We start from the raw sequence: 19,380 nt of genomic DNA, 5'->3' as shown, positions 1-19,380 counted from the left end.
CTGAAGGTTGCCAACAACCCAATCCTTCCTATTCTAGCTTTGTCATTGGAGTAGCATTTTTCTGGCATCAGGGGCATGCCTGTCATGTGCAGAATGCTTGGGATAGGGCATATGCCAACCTCTCCTTGTCCTGTCCAGATCCGTCCCATGTCCCCGTGTTGGCCTCTCCTGTAATGGAGTTGTGCCATTGTCCAAGCTATACCAGTATGGTGTTTTTACAGTGCAGTACCAGTATCCATGGCACATTAACTGGCAGGCAGACTTCTAAGCTGATGGGGCCTTCATTGCGCTGGTGTACATGGAGATATGGTGGTGAATTGGACTGTAAATAAAGTGGTGAAATGGTTCAGCACAAGCTCCAATACACCATGTGGCCCCTTTCCACATACTTTTCTCATATATCCTTTTTGAAGATCTGCAGACAACAGTGAAGTTTAGATGCAGCCGTTCACCAATTTTTCCTTCTTTACATGCTACAAAGGCTGGAACTTTGAGATATGCATGACATTAACATTAATGTGTGATCAAAGCACCATTTGGAGCTTTTGTTCCTTCCCTTAAAAGCAACATTTTACATGATTGATTTTGCACCACAACTTCTCAAATACCAACACTGCTATGAAATCTCAACCCAGTACTTAACCTTCAGTTTAACCTTGAAGTCAGCATCCAAATAAAAACTGTGTTGTGTTCACAGAGCGGCTGGGCCTTAAATCAGGACAGTCCTCTCCACTGTTGATTGGTAAGCTTTTCTTTGCAGGCTCGAGTCATTGTCCATTGTCCTGATTTGAAAATTGATTTTTTTTTTCCGCTTTAAAAGTCTCAGTAATTAAATGGCAGGAGGAACAGCCTGAGCTAGCAACACTTTTCCCTGAAGCTTCTTAAGCAGAGAACCTTTCATTCATAGTTTCTGAAAGGCAGCTTCTATTTCTGCCTGACTGAGGAGAAATCTATATTATAGGCTTGAAAGGACAGCTTCCAAATCTAGTCAAGAGCAAGGTTACTTAAAATAGATCCAAAATAAATTGGTTCTCATTCCCCCTCTCTCCACTTGTTTGCACTCATCTTTCTTTAAGCAACATTTATCAGAAATTCCCCCAAATTTGAACATTGCCTCACACTTTTCTTCACCAGCTCTTCACCTCCAACAGTTGTTCCTGCCAGCTCCGTTCAATTAACTTTAACAAGAATGTAGGCATCCCATTTATGTAGTTAATTTCTTTCGGGATTGATGAACTGTGCATTGAACTGGAGGGACAGGCAGTGGCAACAAAATACTGATTCCATTACAAAGCTGTGTATCACTAATTAATAAAAGGGAGTCACTTCAGGACATCGTCAAATCGGGTTCCACTGGAGAACACAAGGCCCCGGAATAGATTTTGTGGATGAGCTGCATGTTTTGTCTTCCTTCTTTTGCAGTCCACATTACATGATTTACCACATAAATTGTCTTTTTCTCTTTGCCGTCTTCCAACACATCAAGGAAGATTTCCGCCAAAATATGGTGGCCAGCTGCAATCCCACACCATTTATTTCTACTTGGTTTTGTTCTGACAGCTTGTTTACTCAATACTTGTAGAAATAAAATTCCCGGTGGTACCAGTGACGTGTGGTGAGGTCCAGGGCTGGGGAAGCACAGCAGATTGAGTTCCTGGCTGATGTCACTTGCACAGTCACTATGGAGGCTGAGCTGGTGCTGCTGCAAGCTGTAGTCTAGCCTCTTGCAGAGACTCATATAGTCTTGGAGAGTCTATTGGAGAGACTACAGCCTGCAGCAGTGGCAGCTCAACCTCCCCAATGATTGTGCAAACTGGGTGGAGTGTGTACGCAGCTCTGCCTCTCCTGACCACCTGTCCCTGAGTGGTACCCCACCCACATGGTCTATCTGTTCTCAATCTGTCTATCTAGGCATTTTTATGCCACCTCTCCACCTCCTAAGAGACCCTCAGGCAGCACACATTTGGTTTAAAACACAGTTGTTCCTCTTCCCCACAAAGGCAGCTTATTTATTTATTTTATTTTTATACTGCCCTTCCTCCAAAGAGCTCAGGACAGTGTACACAGCTGCTCCCCTCCTTTTGTCCTCACAACAACCCTGTGAGGTAGGTGAGGCTGAGAGAAAGTGGCTGGCCCAAGGTCACCCAGGAAGCTTCGTGGCTGAGGGGAGATTGGTATCCAGTTGGTATCCTTCTTTGAGGGAGAGGTGCACAGTGGAACTTCAACCATTGTACCCTGTGGCTACCACTTTGCAGTTATATTCTACATATTGTGTGGTGGTAATTAAAAGTTTACTTTGGAAATTGAATTTGTTTTCCATATAGGTGATAATATATTTATCCACATAAATAAAACACTGTATTATGCATGTTTATTCGGTAGCAAGCTGCATTGTATTCAGTAGGACTTACTCCCAGGAAAAGTTAGCCCTTAGAAAAGACAATGGCGTAGATATTAATATATGTATGCCCTTAGGCAAATGTTTCAGTTTACTTCCTGCTGAGCCTTTTGTCTGAGGTTCTTTGGGAAAAGGCTTCACAGGCAGCACCTGAGCGCTCCTGCTGACGGCATCTCTGCTCTTGCTATAGGAGAAGTCCCTGAGCTGCACCATTCCTTTTCCCCTCCACTGTATCCCTGAACAGAGCTGCCACTATTGCATATGGTGCCTTTGTGCCAATTAAAAAAGGCACCTCTTCATGCTACTCCTGCCCCTTCTCCCTGCTCCACCACCTCACACAATTGCATGGAATTCTCCCTGCCGGTCAACACACTCAGCCACCAGCAATTGCACTGGCTGCCTCGCTGTGCTTGCCAGCAGAAGTGACATTCTGCCAGCAGCCTCCTTCTTCTCTCCATTCAGATATCTGAATGGTGCCCCTTAAATGTGGCGACGTTGTGCAGTGCACAGCCTACACAGTTGTGTACGGTGACCCTGTCCCTGGATAGGCTAAAGCTCCTTTTCCTAGTGAGAATCTGGAAGAGGTGGGTCATCCTCAGATCCAGATACATTTGATCAGAGGCAACTCTGAGACCTAGGGAGGAGACCTTCAGGGTTACCTGAAGGAGCTCCATGTCCCAGATACTTAGCAGTGATGTAATGACAGATTCATGTCGCCCTGACCTTCAGAGCTCTCACATTAATTTAAATGTGAAAGCCTGCCTCCCTTTGTTGATCTTTGGGTGGCTTTGGGCCCAGCTGCCTTGTGCTCTCACTGGTGAGCAGCAAAAACACAATCAAATGTGAAAAGCTTGCAGCAACTGGGCCTGAAGTGGCCTGCAGATTCTTTAAGAACAGATTCTTAGTGACTTATGTCTACTTGTGACTCTAAGGGCATGAGTGTGAACCACATCATTTCTCAATATTGACAGAGTTCAGAGAGAGCAAGTGTTAAATCAATTATTGAGAACCAAAGAAGGAATGTGTGTCCACAGCTTAATGAAAAATCAGAAAAGCATATTTGGGATATACAAAATTGATCTGTCATGTTTAAATCCTTAAATAAGTAGCTTGCAGGTTCCCACTTGAGGACATACTTTATGGAGAAAATTCACACCCACAGTTGCTATATATGTATATTCTACTTCTGTTTTAGTGTGAAAATATGCTTTTGGATGTATTTTTCCTGCTTCACTCCAGGCCTTTCTTTTATAGACTTCTTAAGCACTCTGTGTATATTAAGATTAAGAACACAAAGGAGATTGTTGAAGCATTCCTCTTTATTGGATGTTGACATCCCATTCCACGTAATATTACCATTTGCAGCAGTGCCAGCGCAGAGCAGTGACAGTTGCAATAATGAATAATTACTGCAGGCCATTAGTATGAAAATAGCACAGTGCAGCTTGCCCGCATCACCAAAAACAATTTATTTTGTGTGTGCTCTGAATGTATTCCTGAATTACTTCCAGGGCTGTGTGTCACTGCAATATTTCTTCAAGGGTTGAGATAATACATTGCCAACAAATGCTGATAGAAATCTTCAGCTCATCAAAGTGAAATTGACTTGGGGTTTTTTGAATCCCTTTTGATTTTTAATGCTGCACTCGGGACACCAATTTCCACACTGATGAAGTAGGCAAAATCTCTTTTTTCAAAACCCAAGTTATGAATAAGCTGTTAGAATGGAAGGTAGTTGCACCTGGTGAAGATGTCCCCTATTACTTAATTGTTTATTAAGGTGTCTTACAGGTCCTTCAATGGTCTCAAAAGCTCACATATACTGAGGCTTTACCAATATGCTGATTGAGTAATATCTAATCAATTAATCAGATAAAAACACCAGATATATGATTATGTGGTAGACATTCATTTTTTGTTTTTTGTGCACGTGTGTGTGAATATTATAAACTCATATCACAATGAATTCTCCATGTTGGATGTTGGGACAATGGCAGTGAAACCGATCATGTTCAGAGAACATTTAAAAGTCCTGCTGGGGAGGGCTGTGTAGTAGCTCACAAGCATGGTATTACTCTTATGTGTGTAGTTCCCTTTATTTAAATGGCCCTTGTGCAGAGGAACAGTCCAGTAGATTGTCTCCATAGCACCGTAGACAGAATCATAACTTGCAAATTAATAGAATGAAATGGAATAAAGTGCTGGTGGAATAATTGTTTTGTTCTCATTTCAAGCTAATTACAAGATGGGATCCAAGATTAGCAGATGTTGTGAAGGTCAATTGTTCTATGTAGTAATAGATCATGACCCCATTCTTGCTAAAACTAGTCATGACATGCAGTCCAATCCTATGCATTCTTACTTCCATTGAGGCTTACTCCTAAGTAAGTATTCATGGTATGCAGCCCAAGGGCTGAACTAGACATGAAGTTAATCATATTGTTTGCCTTTGCATTTTAATTTTTATTTTGATAAATAGCTGCAACAAGGGGAGAACAGGTTAGGATTTGGACTAAGCTTTAACCCTTCAACTAGTGCCAGTCCAGATGTAATCAAAGTCCAGCACAGCTGTGATTCGCTTCAGATGACAACTGGCATTGGCACCAATGACAGTTTCTGTTCTGGGACAGACAGCATCCACAGAATGCCAGATCCAACAACATGGCAGGGTAAATGTTTAAAGCTGACCTCTGCTGGGTCCCAATCAATCATGTAGTGGTAAATTTTTAAATTCAGGAACTTGTCATGACTACCCCTGTCATGAAATGGCTGCCATGTATTGATAGAGCTGTTGAGGGACTCAAGGCTCAATCCTATCCAATTTTCCAGCACTGGTAAAGTCACAATGCAACCCCAAGGTAAGGAAACAAATGTTGCCATACCTTGAGTCCTCTGTGATTGCATCCCCACTACAGGATGCAGTGCATGTCCCATTGGCATGGCTGCACTGACCCTGGAAAATTGGATAGGATTGGGCCCTCAGAAATTTCTCTTGGCTCCAGGATACAGACAGTTAAAATGAAAGGAGACCACTGTCAGTCCTTTCTGCAATCCCTTCAAGTATAGTAAGAACCATAACTGGTACTACCCAATGAAATGAGATCAATAATAACATAAGCAATTATCTGCATTGTGGCAGTGCAGTTAAGAGTCTGAACTGCAGATCAAAACATCTCTTGTTCCAATTTCACCTCTGCTCTGAACTTGCTAGGTAGCCTTTAGCAAGCCACTCTATCTCTGCCTCATTTGCAGAATTGGGATATTACTGCTGGAATATTGTAAGGATTACAATGAGACAGTAAAAGTGAAGCAATTTGAACACCTGAGTGCTGGCAGACAAAAGATGCAACAACCCTGCACAAGCATCCAACGCCTAAAGGGGGCAACTTGGCTAACTAGCTAGTTAGGGGGACAATGAGGGGTCCCTTCCTTTTTTTTCTAGTCTCCTTTAGTATGCAGGCTGCTATTCTCAGGCCAACTTCCTTCCTCTACCTCTTCTTCTCCCTCTCCACTCAGACAGACAGACAGACAGACAGGCTCTCTCTCTCGCTCCGGGCCCAATCCTATCCAACTTTTCAGCCCAGATGCAGCCACGCTGCAGCCCCAAGGTAAGGAAACATGTTTTCCGTGAAGGTGCCTCACAGTGACTGCTCCCCCCACCGCAGGGTACAGCACACGCCACATTGGCATGGCTGCATAAGCACTTGCAAGTTGGATAGCACTGGACCCTCAGGGTGCAATCCCAACCTCCTTTTAGACAGTGCTGGTCGAAGAGTGTTGTGAAAGTGCTGTGAAGCACTTTTGCACCACACTGAAGAGATACAAGCCAGCACACGGATGTGTGTGGCTTCCCCATGCCAACGCTGGCCCCAGGAAGTGGTGGGTTCACACCAGTCAGGGTTGGACAGCGCCAAGGTCTGGGGGGCATGGGGAGGTCAGGGTAGAGGTGGGAAGGAGGCGTTTCAGAGCAAGGGGAGGGCAGGCAGTGGGCGTTCCCGTGGCCGGGCTGGCAGGGAGTGGAAGGCGGGGCCAGGATCCAACAGTTTTGCCTAGCCCCATTCCTGGGTGGCCTAGAGCAGTCCAGGGCTGCTCGGATTTGTGCTACTGGCTTGCCTGTTCCAGTGCAAGTTAGGATTGTGCAGTCAGTCTCCTATCCAGTGATGTAGTTCCTTCAATACAGTTTTTCCTTTCCTTATAACCACAAGCCTGGCAGTAATCTTAACAGAGGTCTCCCAAAACATGCTGAGTAAATCGGCTATGCCAACATGAAAGTGATATACAATTATTATCAATGGGTTTTGGTTGCCTTAAATTATAAATAACAAGAAACAGATCTCCAAATTAAAATTTATCAAAATGGTTTGCTGAGGCTGCTTGTTGAACATATGAACATTTGAGTTCAGAACACATTCAGCTAATGAATGTTTGGTCAAAATGATATTGATTTTACAATTGTCTCTTTATTTTTGTTCCTAATTCATTTTTTAAAAAGTTTAAAATTATATAAAGCAAAGTTGGTCACAATTGAATAGATTTTGTGCAACTTCCTCTCACATTTCAAAACCATGCAAACAGCCTAACCCTATCATTTTGCCCACCCCCCCAAGCAGCCCTGCCAGAAGGGCTTGTGCTGCATCCTGTGGGGTGGGCAGTCACAGAGGTTTCCTCTGGGTAAACAACCATGGTGTGGGGTCTAGTTGGACTTACATTAGTGAAATAACTGGCACAGGTTCACATAGACCCAGGCTGAGGGATCAGGTCTTGGCGGCTGCCATCGCGGCCGAACCCACCCCTTCCCAGAGGTGATATTGTCTCCCCAATCCACCCACCCCTACCCTTGTTTTGCTCTCCCCCACCTTCCTCCTGCCCAACCCACTTCCCCTACCAACCTACTTGGGTTGGTGGGTCCACAACTATCCTCCAGCACATGAGGGAAGGCTCTGGCCTTCCCACCAGTCTTTTGGCTCCCCATGACTCAATGTGCTGCTGGAAGGGATTTTACAATTGCAGTAAGACGGTTAACGTTGGCAGAACGCTCATTCTGCCTATGTAAAAGCCCTATAGAACTGGGCTGAAAGTTGTATTGAAGGTGTATCAAAAGCACCAAGTGTTACTGATGTGAAATCTTGTCATTCTTCAGGAGCTTGCATAGTATACAAAGTTACAGGATGTGTAACTTGATGGTTCACCAGAGTGGTCCCCTTGCTCCTTCTTTTCTTTTGCACCATGTCTGTTGAAAGACAATTTGATCTGGACTCAGCCATACCTGTTTACATAGGGAAGTTTTATTTTTAAATGGTCTGTTGTTGTTGTTTTGACACATGTGCACCAAACATATTTCTCCATGTGACAGGTGGCTTTGAAGTGTCAAGGCATGTTAGCCAAATGAATTAATAAAGCAACGCAAAGATGGTGAAGAATAGGAAGAGTATTAAAGAGAAGAATAAACTGTCTGTTCTCTCTCTCCTTTCACCACACTTCACACCTTTCCCCCAGAGAGTGTGACTGACTGCTCTAATTATACTGCATGATTATATCTCCTGCCTATAAAGGCAATTTTTGTTTCACCTCTAGGGTTGTTAGAGCTGATTGTCTCTCTGCATGGAGAGATGACATACACTTTAATCATGTTGAAACTGGGACTAAAAATTCCAAAAGGAGAGTCAGAGAATGAAGGAAAGAGAGAATGAACACATTCCAAGATGAAATAGAGAAACCTGTCCTGTTCTGTTCTGCTGAAAAGTTTACCGCAGTATATTTCTGACAACTTTCCTTGGACTAGTTGAGGACTGAGTAGGGCAACTAGTCAGACAACTAGCAGTTATGGTGCTTTTTCATACCCATGTTTATCCATCCTACAGGAGATAGTTCCACAAACTCAAAGGGTATCAATCAGGCTTTGCCTTGTTTGATGTAGGATCAAACTAAATGAGCTGCTGGAGAGGACTGGGGGATTATCTGTCAATTTTTTCTTTAGTCCAAAGCAGTGGAGGGTTGGATCAGGGATGTGACACCAGGGAAGGGTTTTTAAGTCTTCTTGCCACCGTTGTCATGATCTATGATATATCTTGATTAGATGGGTCTTTGGCCTGATCTAGCAGGCTCCTCTTATGTTCTTCTCTAAATCAGCCATTCTCAACCTTTTGGGGGGGGGGCGCCTTAGGAGCTCTTTTCAAGTTCCAGAGCCCCCTGTCAAACAAGGATACAACACGAACAGATAAACATAAAATCCACTTCTCACAGTTTTCAGTCTGTGGCCCCCTTCAAATGTGCCAGGACTCCCCAAAGGATGGTATGGCTCCCACTGAGAATGGCTGATCTAAATTACCCCCACCTCTCTTATGTGTAGTTTAACCCACATAAGAGAACATGCATGTGCTCCACACATGCTGCTTCAGAAGGACAAACTTGAAGAATTTCCTTTCTTACAATAGCATAGCAATACTCCAATGCACTCCAATGCAAGGGGTGGCACTATCTGGGTTTGCTGCACTCTCTTTGGTGGAGTGCACAGTGTTTGCCACCCAAGTGCCCGTCCCTGTGTCTGTTTGGCTCCAGATCGGAGCCTTTCTGGATGTGGGGGGTGACATGACAATGTGGGGGCGGCATGATGGCATCATCATGTCATCTCCTGCTCCACATGCCGGCTGGCCCAACTACGCTGCTACTTTCTTGTGGTTTACTAAGCAAGGATTCTTCTGCCATAGCTTTATACCTGATTTATGGAGGAAAGAGGCAAAGTAGGAGGAAGTGTCCATGTTTGGTGCTCCTTTGACATGGAGCTTATCTGAACTGAGCCAATGTGCAGGTTTGCAGTATAGAACGGTCTTCTTATCCTGAATGAATAGCAATATTGTATTTGTCTGTGCCAACAAATTTGCACACATTTCTTTTTGGGGGGGAAAATTCTGTTGCTCGTGCTCTAAGCAGCATAGAAATGACCACATTTAATCTCAGGAAAACAATTCCTGCTTTGCTGCACAAACATGCCACGTGTTTCTCTGATACTGTGTTGCATTCCTCCCTCATTGCTCATTTTATGTCCAGGGACTAAATTAGATTTTAGACCTAATTATAAAGACAATTTTATTGCTGACAGGTAAAAAAATGAAATGCAGGCAATACTTCACAGTTAAAAATTATTTGAGGAACTTAATTAGAAAGTATAATAAAAAAAAAAAGAACACAAAGCCATAATTGTAAAATGCATGCTTAAAATGTATTTCACTGAACCTCTATCTCTTTGGACTGTAAGCAGAGTTCAGACTGAATCCATTGTCTCTGTCTTCTCAAAGCATAGCAAAATAGTCACCATATATCTTTGGTTTTCACCTGACTTGGGGGTGTATAGCTACAGCAGCAGTGTCCCTATCTTCTCTAGTATTAGTCTAGAGCAGGGGTCTCTAAACTTGTCATCCAAAGGGCCGCATGAAATATCTGGCACAGTGTCGAGGGCTGGCTAAAAAATTAAATATGAAAAATAAATACATTAGAGATAGATCTTAGAATGAATGAATGGGTACAAATGTCCAGGATTTCTCCAAGCACCAACACAGCCCAAGAAATAAAGCACACGCTTAAATGGACCCCCATTCCCCCACTCCACAAGCACAACTCTGGTTGTGTTTGGTCAGCTGGGCCAGAGGCTGACTGTCTCATGGATCACTTCTGAGGGTCTTAATAGACCACCTGTGGTTCACCGACTACAGGCTGGGAACCAGTGGTCTGGAGAGATTGTTAGTTAAAGATTCAGGCAGAGCTACTTTGCAATTCTAAGGACAGTTTTTGTTTCTAGCAAGGCTGTTGCAAGACGCACAGGCACATGAGGTAGTACACCAAATGCTGTCCCCCTTTACCTGCCATGTACCAGTTTTCATCTCAACCACTCCTCTTCCTGCTACCTTCAAAAAACACAGGGCAGAATAGGAAGTGTGGAGGACAGTGGTAGGCTAGAGTGTAACAGTGATGTTGCCAGGTTGGCTGGCACCCTCCCCACATCATTGCATCACACACACCCTGCCTCTGGAATGGTGCCAATTTGGAGGCAAGCAGAGGCGTGGGTGGGAGGCCCCTCAATGCTCCACTCACCGCTCCAAACATTCAGGCAGCGAGTGCTGCACTCACTCCCCAGTGGGGAGCCTGGCAAACCTCCAGATTGCCATGGGGGGACTGCCTTATCTGCCCCAGCCATGCTATGCCACTGGAGTGTTGTTCTCTAACCCACCACACATCTCCCTCCTGGACTTCCACTCTGTTCCTTCTTCCTCTTTGAATCCAGAGAGTACAAAGAAGAGGAGGTGAGGCAAAGATGGTGGGTAGATGGAGGCGGTTGCCCTTCCACTAACCTGGGCAACTTCCTCAAACTGTCTCATGGGCAGGCTGTCCCTGGTTTCCCAAGTACTTGAACTTGCTGCACAATCCTATACATGTCTACTCAGAAGTAAACCCAATTGAATTCATTGAGTCTTACTCCTAAGTACATGTGTATTGGATTGCAGCCTGAGAGTAGAAGAGTGTGAAGCTGAGTGTGTGTTGCAGGGCAACAGTCTATTGAAAGCCAGGATGGGGCGGTGGATCTGAAATTGCACTTAGGCCTAGAAGATCCAGGTTCAAATCCCCACCCAGTCACAAAGCTTCCTGGGTGACCTTGGGCCAGTCACTCTCTCTTAGCCTCCCCTACCTAAAAGGGTTGTCATGAGGACAAAAGGAGAGAAGGAACTATGTACACCACCCTGAACTCCTTGGAGGAAGGGCGTTATAAAAATGTGAAAAAATAAATAGTCCTTGTATTGGATCTCTCAGGGATGAGCAGGGATCTCGTCTGATCTCAGAAGCTAAGCAGGGTCAGGCCTGGTTAGTACTTGGATGGGAGACCGCCTGGGAATACTGGGTGCTGTAGGCCTATACCATAGTCTTTCGAGACCGAAGGTTGCCAACCATGGATCTCTCATGACATCATTCCCGCCATCAGCTCCTTTCCTTGAGAGTTCTTCTGTCCCTTTTCCCCACTTCCTCATAACCATTGTTGAATTCTACCTACCTGAAAAGAATGCTAATTTTATTTCTCTCTTCTTTTGCTTTTGTTTTCCTAACCTCTAAAGCAGACAACACAACAGAGACACCAGCAATACCAACCACCACCACAGTTGAAATTCGGAAGAGCAGCGTCATGACGACGGAAATCACCTCCAAAGTGGAGAAGCTCCCCACCCCAGCCGCTAGCAGCAGCAGCACATGCTCTTTGGCGGAGACAGAGGAAGAGAAGGCCAAACGGCTGCTTTACTGTTCACTATGCAAGGTTGCTGTCAACTCTGCCTCGCAGTTGGAGGCGCACAACAGTGGTGAGATATAGCAATTTCTTTCCTGACTCGGGAGCCCTGCAATTATCTCCCCTGAATAGATTAGATTGCTTGCAGCAAGGGGGGAAAAAGAGAGAGAGGTAGCAGAAAACCAGCAATTACATTGAATTCATTAACTATTAAAGAATAAAAATGACAAGCAAAAAAAAAAAAAAAAGTCCTAGGTGAAAGGGAAAAGGAAGAATTCAACTTCATTCTGGTGATCCTTTCCTTAAATTTTAATGTTTAACGCCTCAAAATATTACATTACGGGCAAATGTGACAACTCCCCCTCTACCACTTTACCAGTTTGCTTACGTCCATTTATTTCCCATCATGCACAGCACATTAATTGACATGGTTGTACAGAGAAGGAGAAGCATGCGACTGTCGGTGTGGACTCCGAGTGAGGCAGTTTTCACGAGTGACACTTAAATTGGTTTTCTGCTTCTCCCACGCCTGCAAATCAAATGAAAAAGTTAATTGACTGAAAGGTACATTTGATTTAAAATGGCCCTCTTCCATTTGGTATTCAATACTAACAGCATTCGCCGTGACACATCCCAGTTGAAAGGTTCTCAGTATCACGTTTGAAAACATCCTTTGCAGAGATCTCACAAGCTTCAAGCTAGACAAACTACTTGCTCTAAGGCAGTGGTTCTCCAACTTTTTAGCGCAGAGACCCACTTTCTAAAATTACACCGAATCAGGACCCACCTAACTTTACAAGACTTTAAAAGGGTGATCTAGAAAGAAACATTTATTTGTTTATATATTTATTTGCAATAAACTTAATCCATTTCTCATAATGAGGCAGCCCTAATGAGTAGCCTCAAGGATTGAGGGTCTTAGGGCCCAATCCTGTGGTCTGTGCCACGCCTCCACAGCGTGGACCACAGTGGCACATTTGCGGGGCTTACCACCGGGCTCCCACTGGAGGTGGCTCAGCTCCAGCTGGCACTGAGCCACCACCCGGGCTGCGGAATGGGGAATGGAGGCATGGTCGGGGGTGTGGGGGAGGCGTTCCAGGGAGGGGGGAGGCGTGGGGGCGGGGGAGAGGCAGATCTGAGCTGATCAGAGCTGAGCTCTGCAGGATCTTAGGCGCTCGTGGAGGGCTGCCGGGTCCCACAGCTCCAGGCAGCTCAGGATTGGGCTGCCCGTTATGTGACCCAGCTTTAACTTGCCCCCACTACCTGTCATTGACGGAGTTGGAAAAGACACCAGAAAAAAGACGCTCACACATTTATCTCCCTATATTTACAGAAGTTTGCAGACTGCAGGAGGTCAGCTCTTTGCAAGGCAATTAGCAACTATCTAATTTTTTAATAGCCTTTTGAAGCAATGAGTTATCTGATCTTTCCATCACCCTTGTTTTCATTGGAGGCTCCGTTGAACCCACCAGAAATTGGGTCACAACCCACCAAGTGGGTCCCAGCCCACAGTTTGAGAAACTCTGTTCTAAGGCAGGATACCTGATAGTTAATGATCTCCAAATTTTCTAGAAAGTATTCCAAGAAAAAAATTCCACAGTTTCACAAACTGTTTTTTTAATGCCCATTGCTGAACTTCTATTAGAGTTAAGAAGTTCTCAGTATTTAATTTAGATCTAAAAATATGTCATCTATGCCAGTGAAATGAGTCTGCTAAATACTTTTTATAGAGATATTATTAACTGAATCTTTTCTTATCTAAGCACTATATAGTCATTCATTTTTAGTTGCAACTATAAAGCAAGTAGGTTGAATGCATTAAAAATTGGTCACTGCGTTTAATAAAGTAGCACAAGTTAAACCCAATTGCAATCTGGTGTCTTCGTTGGGGGGTAAATAGAATGCTAGGAGCAGGGAGGTGGCAGCAAGATCTTGTGGTCTTGTGTGTGCTCCTTGAGGCATCTGGTGGGCTGCTGTGAGATATAGCAAGCTGGACTAGATGGGCCCTGGGCCTGATCCAGCAGGGCTCTTCTTATGTAAGCAATAATAACCACATTCCATTATAATATCCTCTATTGTACCTTTCAGTTGCACCCAATACCCTTCTCTGCCCCACATGCATCTTAATTTATCTCATAAAATTAAATAGATGAAACTTGCTATTTAAAGTATAATTTAAAATGCACATCCTCCTAGATGCATTTGAATCTATTCTTTTGTTGAATCATTCTCTAAATGTGAAATCAAGTCACAGTGTCTCTGACATTGAGAAATTTTGTGTCTCTGAAATATAATTGACTTTGTTGTGTTATTAGAATCCCCTATAGTTTATGTATCAAATCTACCTTGTCCATTATCTCACTGTCAGCCCAATCCACTGTAGGTCCCCACCTGGCAATGCAGCAGTGCTGGTACAGCTGCTGAGGCATCCTGTGAAGGAGTTTCAGCCTCCAGAGCCTCCTGGGATAAGGGAACATTGGGCCCAATAGGTCAACTCAGAACTGCACTAACTTGATAATTGGCGCAAATCCAAGTTAATTTCTGAAGGCAGATCCAACCTGGGAATGGATAAGGATTTGGGGTACACCACTGCTGCTGAACCTGCCCCTGGCCTGATGTGCCCTCTTCCCCATTCCACTCACCGCTCCCAGTCTCCCCCATTCCCCATTCCAGCCCCTGTGCTACAGTATTTGCTCCAGTGGGTTTCCAGTCACCCGCCAGCACATAGGAGGTCACTCTGGCCTGCCTGCCAGCTGCCTGGTGCATGCAACTGAGACTGTAGTGCACACCAGCCAAGGCTGCGTTGCAACTGCTATAAAACTGTCACTGCCATTTATGCTGGCACCCAGCCCAATTAGGACTAGGTCATGTGATTAGCAATACACCAAGGGGCATGTGATTCATCCATTTTTTAATATGGACAAGCATCCTAGTTTTTGCAATGTTGCTCAGCTACATAGATACTGATTGTAAATCGAATAAAGTCTTGTCATCTGTAATTTTCATGCATCCAGGTTCCATATTGTTTAATACTTAGAAAGGAAGCTCTCTCTCTCTCTCTCTCTCTCTCTCTCTCTCTCTCTCTCTCTCTCTCTCTGTGTGTGTGTGTGTGTGTGTGTGTGTGTGTTTGAGTAACTAATGTATTAAATGTCCAAAAGTCATAATTTCAGCATAGTGTCCTTAACATTAAACACAATAATTGTGCAGGTGAGCCTGTCCCTATTGTACTTTATATTTTGTCAAGGTATCTTCTTCAAAAAATAGATTCCATTTTTTCATACATTTTGTTATAGGTTCTTGGCATAGTCCAATATAGTGTTAACTTTCAAAGGACTTTGACCCATTTAACTGGATTCCCTCTAATGTATTGAACATGTTGTTTTGGCAACTGTGGGGATGCCATGTTGATTTTGTGGCTTTAGTTCTGTTTCACAGCATTGTATTAAAAAATTGTTGTCTAGAATCCATTTGCTGATCTGGTTTTCCAGTGTTTTTAGAACCAGTGCTATAACCATTGTATACCAGGTTTAAACGTCTTTCTCTTAGTGGTATTAAGGGGCACACTGACCTGTTATTCAAAGCCATTCTTTTCTTCTGTCATAAAACATTAGCCACTAACAATGAATGTTAACATATGGGCAACCAATGCAGTAGATCATTTTGGCCATTTGTATGGTCAACATCCCTGAACATCCAGGGTGGCTAGAGGTATTGAAACATGTTTGTTCACTACCACATATTCTGGCAGTACAGTAGCTCAAAAGGATTGGACTCTTAGTTTGCCCTGTCCTTATCCTGATTATTTCTTGTGACATCTCTAATTACAGTGCCATTGTTCATGAGGGTCCTTGGCCAACTGTCTTTGGGGGATCCCTGAGGTGCTGGAGTTGGTGGAGCTATGCTGGTGACTGACCTTTTTCTTTACCTATGATGCAATGTCCTCACCTCTGTTGTTGACTCCAGTGACATAATAGGGTGGGCAGGAGCATTGCATTATAGAAATGGTATTCAAACTGTGAGCCATGGCTCCCTGGGGAGCCATGGAAACCAGTCATTAGAGCTGTGGAATACTCATGAAAATCCTGCCATCCTATACAATGTATAGGATTGTAGCCCTAGTGGGAAGCCATGGCCAATGACCCAGTAGGTCAAGGGAGCCAGAAGTTGAAAAAATTTGGGAACCACTGCATTTATAGGTAAGGAAAGATGGTGGCTGATCTTAGCACCAGTGGCTTGGACTGCTTCCTAGTTGCCGTGCTGGCGGCTGGCATCTCTTCATCAGGGCCTCAGGGATCACCCATGAGCCCTTTGATGGCCCTGAGCCCTCAGCTGGCACTCAAGTTGCTCAACTGCTGACACTGGCTAATTATTTCAGTGGCAGCACCAGGATTTCACTCGCTTTTGATAAAACTGTATTGGGAAAAAAATATGTGGAAATGACTCAAACCAATATCTTAAGAGCTGCTGTGGTTTTCTATTTCAGTAGCACATGTTTCCTTAGCATCAGGAGGCCATAAAAATAAGACATCCATTTAACTTCACCTCAGGCCTCTCCTACCATGTTATTACATATTGGCCATTTGCTTCCGTGCATAAATGGGCACCGTTAAGTGTAAAGTAATCAAATATTAAAGTATTGCTTAATTATGATGATGATGATGATATGGGGAATGCAGAGTAGTACCTATGATATCACATCAGAGGCAAAAATCTGAGATGTAGATGAAATGATAATACAGTCCATCCAACTTACTAAGATTATGTTTCTCTGAATGTTTTTAGGCACGAAGCACAAAACTATGCTGGAAGCTCGAAATGGGAGTGGAACTATCAAGGCCTTTCCCCGGGCAGGCGTCAAAGGCAAAGGGCCCATTAATAAAGGAAACACAGGACTTCAGAACAAAACATTTCACTGTGAAATTTGTGATGTGCACGTAAACTCGGAGACACAACTCAAACAGGTATTTAACTCTGGAGGCATTCCTTTTTGGCCACTCATTCTTCATTTCCACAACTACCAATATGAACTATCAAGAACTGTCAATGTGGACAGGCTCACATGTCATTCCCATGCTGTAGGAGTGTGCACAACCACTGACAGGCTTGTGACCAGGCTGTGCCATGTGTTAAGTACCATTTGTAGGAACTGGCCCTCCTGTGCGGGTGCTCTCCAGTGGCCTCTACAATTTCTGCAGTGAAGAACCCCAATTCTGAAAAGTGGATTTGTTTATTTAAAGCATTTCTATCTCACTTCCCCCTCCCCCTTAGGTGATGCCCAAGGTATTTTGGGGGTATATTTATAGAATATTACAAAATTAAAAGGAGGTCATACCTTCTTGGCCTCTTCTCCTTCACCTCACAGGGCCTCTCTGTGAGAGATGCTTAAGAAGATACCACAGAGTGGAAGTGGTAATGGTGACTCTTCGCCATGTTGGCCTTTCCTCCTACAAGGCAGTTGGTGTTTGTCTGTGAGGTGGAAGAGTAATCATAGGTCAGTTTAAAAAGGCATCAAGAGGTGTTTTCTTTCACTCTCACAGAAATCAGTGTGGAGAAGATGTTGGTTCACATAGCGGCCTGCTCACATAGCAGCCTGCTCTGAATGCAGCCTGGCTACAAGCCCATCAGCCTTATAGTTCCTGACGTAACTGTGTGGGAACCACTATGAGGTGTGAAATCGCTTTGTGATTTGATGCTTTGATACCTGCACCGTTCATGTAAATTTTGTTTTGTGCTTCTTTTCAGTCCTATATCCTATTTGGTGTAAAATTGCCAATGAAGGTGGCATATTTCTCCAAGTTACCAGCCTGTTTCAGAAAATCTATCATTTTATTTGCTCTGCAATAATGTGTACTCAGGCAAGGGGTGTGGAGACGTGTGTACTTTTTTTCAGAAGACTGATTTTTTTTTCCCCCTTTCTCGATTTGGTTATTTTATTTACTTGAGAGAAATCACCTCCAAACTGTCATTACATGACTTCCTTTCAGTCGTTCTCTGAGATCAGCAGTCTCCAAACTGTGGCCCACTGCATCCCCAGATAATCCATCTGGGCGCCACAGTGGTGATGCCTTACCATTCTGTGCCACCGCCTCCACTTTTCACAGCCAATCTTTGTTGCAACTTGCACCGGGCAGCTACTTCTGCCCACTGCCCCAGCAGGCTCTCCACCCGATTCGGGGCGGGGGGGCAGGGGCGGGATGTGGCTGCCTGGTACAAGTTGCAATGAAGATAGACTGCAAAAAGTGGTGTCTGCAGCACAGAACAGTAAAGCTTCATCACTGCCATTCCCAGACAGGTTATCTGGGGGCACAGGATCCAACCCGCAGTAGATGAACAAACCCATTTTTTTTTCCCCCTGCAAAACAGTTTCTTTGTATATCTTCTTATGAAGGGATTTTATCATTACAGAAACTAAACAGCACTCATGCCTGCCCTGCTCTGATATAAAATGTAAGTGAATGCAGTTTGTTCTTCCTCTGAAAGAATAGCAAACTGCATTCTGAAATATGAAGGAGTTCAACAAATCCTATACTGGAAAGTTACCCTCAAATTTAATAGAACCTACATGGATTATAATTCCTATCTGGATAAAGCTGGATGGTCAGAGGAATTTCAGTGGAGAAGGCTATAACCCGTGAACAGCCACTGCATTAAAGGTGGCCTGAGACAACTGGTTTTCTGCTCTGGTATAGTTCAGTGTGTGAGATGTGAGTCAGGAGGTTTGACCGCCAATTTAAATATCATCTCAACCAGCCAAGGCTGACCCATCCATGAGGCCGACTGAGATGATCACCTCAGGAAGTGAATTGGTCGGGGGTACAGCCTCCTGCCTCCATTTGCCAGCTTTCCTGTTGCTCCTCCCCCTCCCCCCACTCCTTGGATTTGAAATGGAATGGAAAGAGAATGTGTGAAGGAGAGGAGAGTGGTAGGCTAGAACATTGGAGCTGCTCTAGCCCGCCACTCTTCTCTTGCCCATCCATCACCCTGCTCCTCTAAAAATTCAGGGATTGGGAGAAGAGGGAGGAGCAGTGGGTGCACTGCCAGGTAAAGGGAGTGGCATGCAGTTCATCACTTTGGGTCCCGATGGAACTTAGGCTGGTGTCTTTAGAAGGCCAACAAGTATCTCCACCTCACATGAGTATTGGGATAATAATACAAGCTTACCTCATAAGGTTATAAGGAAGACAACCATCACATCAGAACGCAATGTATTCTGAACACTTTTTTTTAAAAAAATGCTATTAAAATAATTGCTGGTATTATGTGCCACCACACACAAAAAAGCATGTTTCTGCCTTAGCTCACTGAGAACCCAATCCTGAGCTTGCACCGCTGGTGCTCTGCCGGCGGTGAGTGTTGCAAACATGCCATAAAGCACATTTGCAGCCCTCTGTGCCGCTCCAGCGCCAGTGCTAGCTCAGTGCCAACAGGCGGTCCGCCCCCTGGCAGTCACCTGAATTACAGGGCAGCGGAGAGGTAGGTAGGGGAATGGGGGGAGGCAGGGGGAAGGTGGAAGGTTGGCGGGGAGGAGGCACGCCTGGGGAGGGAATGGAGCAGGAGGGAGGTGGGACCGGAGGAGCTCTGCTCCTCCATATCCAGAGCCTCTGTGTCAGGCTACTGGCCCCACACAGAGGCTCTTAATTCTACGGCAACCCAAGGGTTGCTGCAGAACTGAGTAGCCCCATTGTGGAGCTACTTACCTTCTCCCAAGGAGCCA

General features: G+C 44.5%; 1 protein-coding gene across 1 annotated transcript in view; it reads left to right on the top strand.

Moving 5' to 3' along the window:
- The window catches only part of ZNF385D (zinc finger protein 385D), a 392,444-nt gene that overhangs the window by 369,013 nt on the left and 4,051 nt on the right, over positions 1 to 19,380 (top strand). The window contains 2 exon segments of the mRNA XM_066628214.1: positions 11,624 to 11,739; positions 16,449 to 16,627. Coding sequence (XP_066484311.1) covers positions 11,624 to 11,739; positions 16,449 to 16,627 — 295 coding nt within the window.

This window comes from Tiliqua scincoides, chromosome 5, assembly GCF_035046505.1.
Source record: "Tiliqua scincoides isolate rTilSci1 chromosome 5, rTilSci1.hap2, whole genome shotgun sequence".
Classification (NCBI taxonomy): Eukaryota; Metazoa; Chordata; class Lepidosauria; order Squamata; family Scincidae; genus Tiliqua; species Tiliqua scincoides.
The sequence above is the reverse complement of the archived record's forward strand: the minus strand, read 5'-3'. Positions and strand labels throughout refer to the sequence as shown.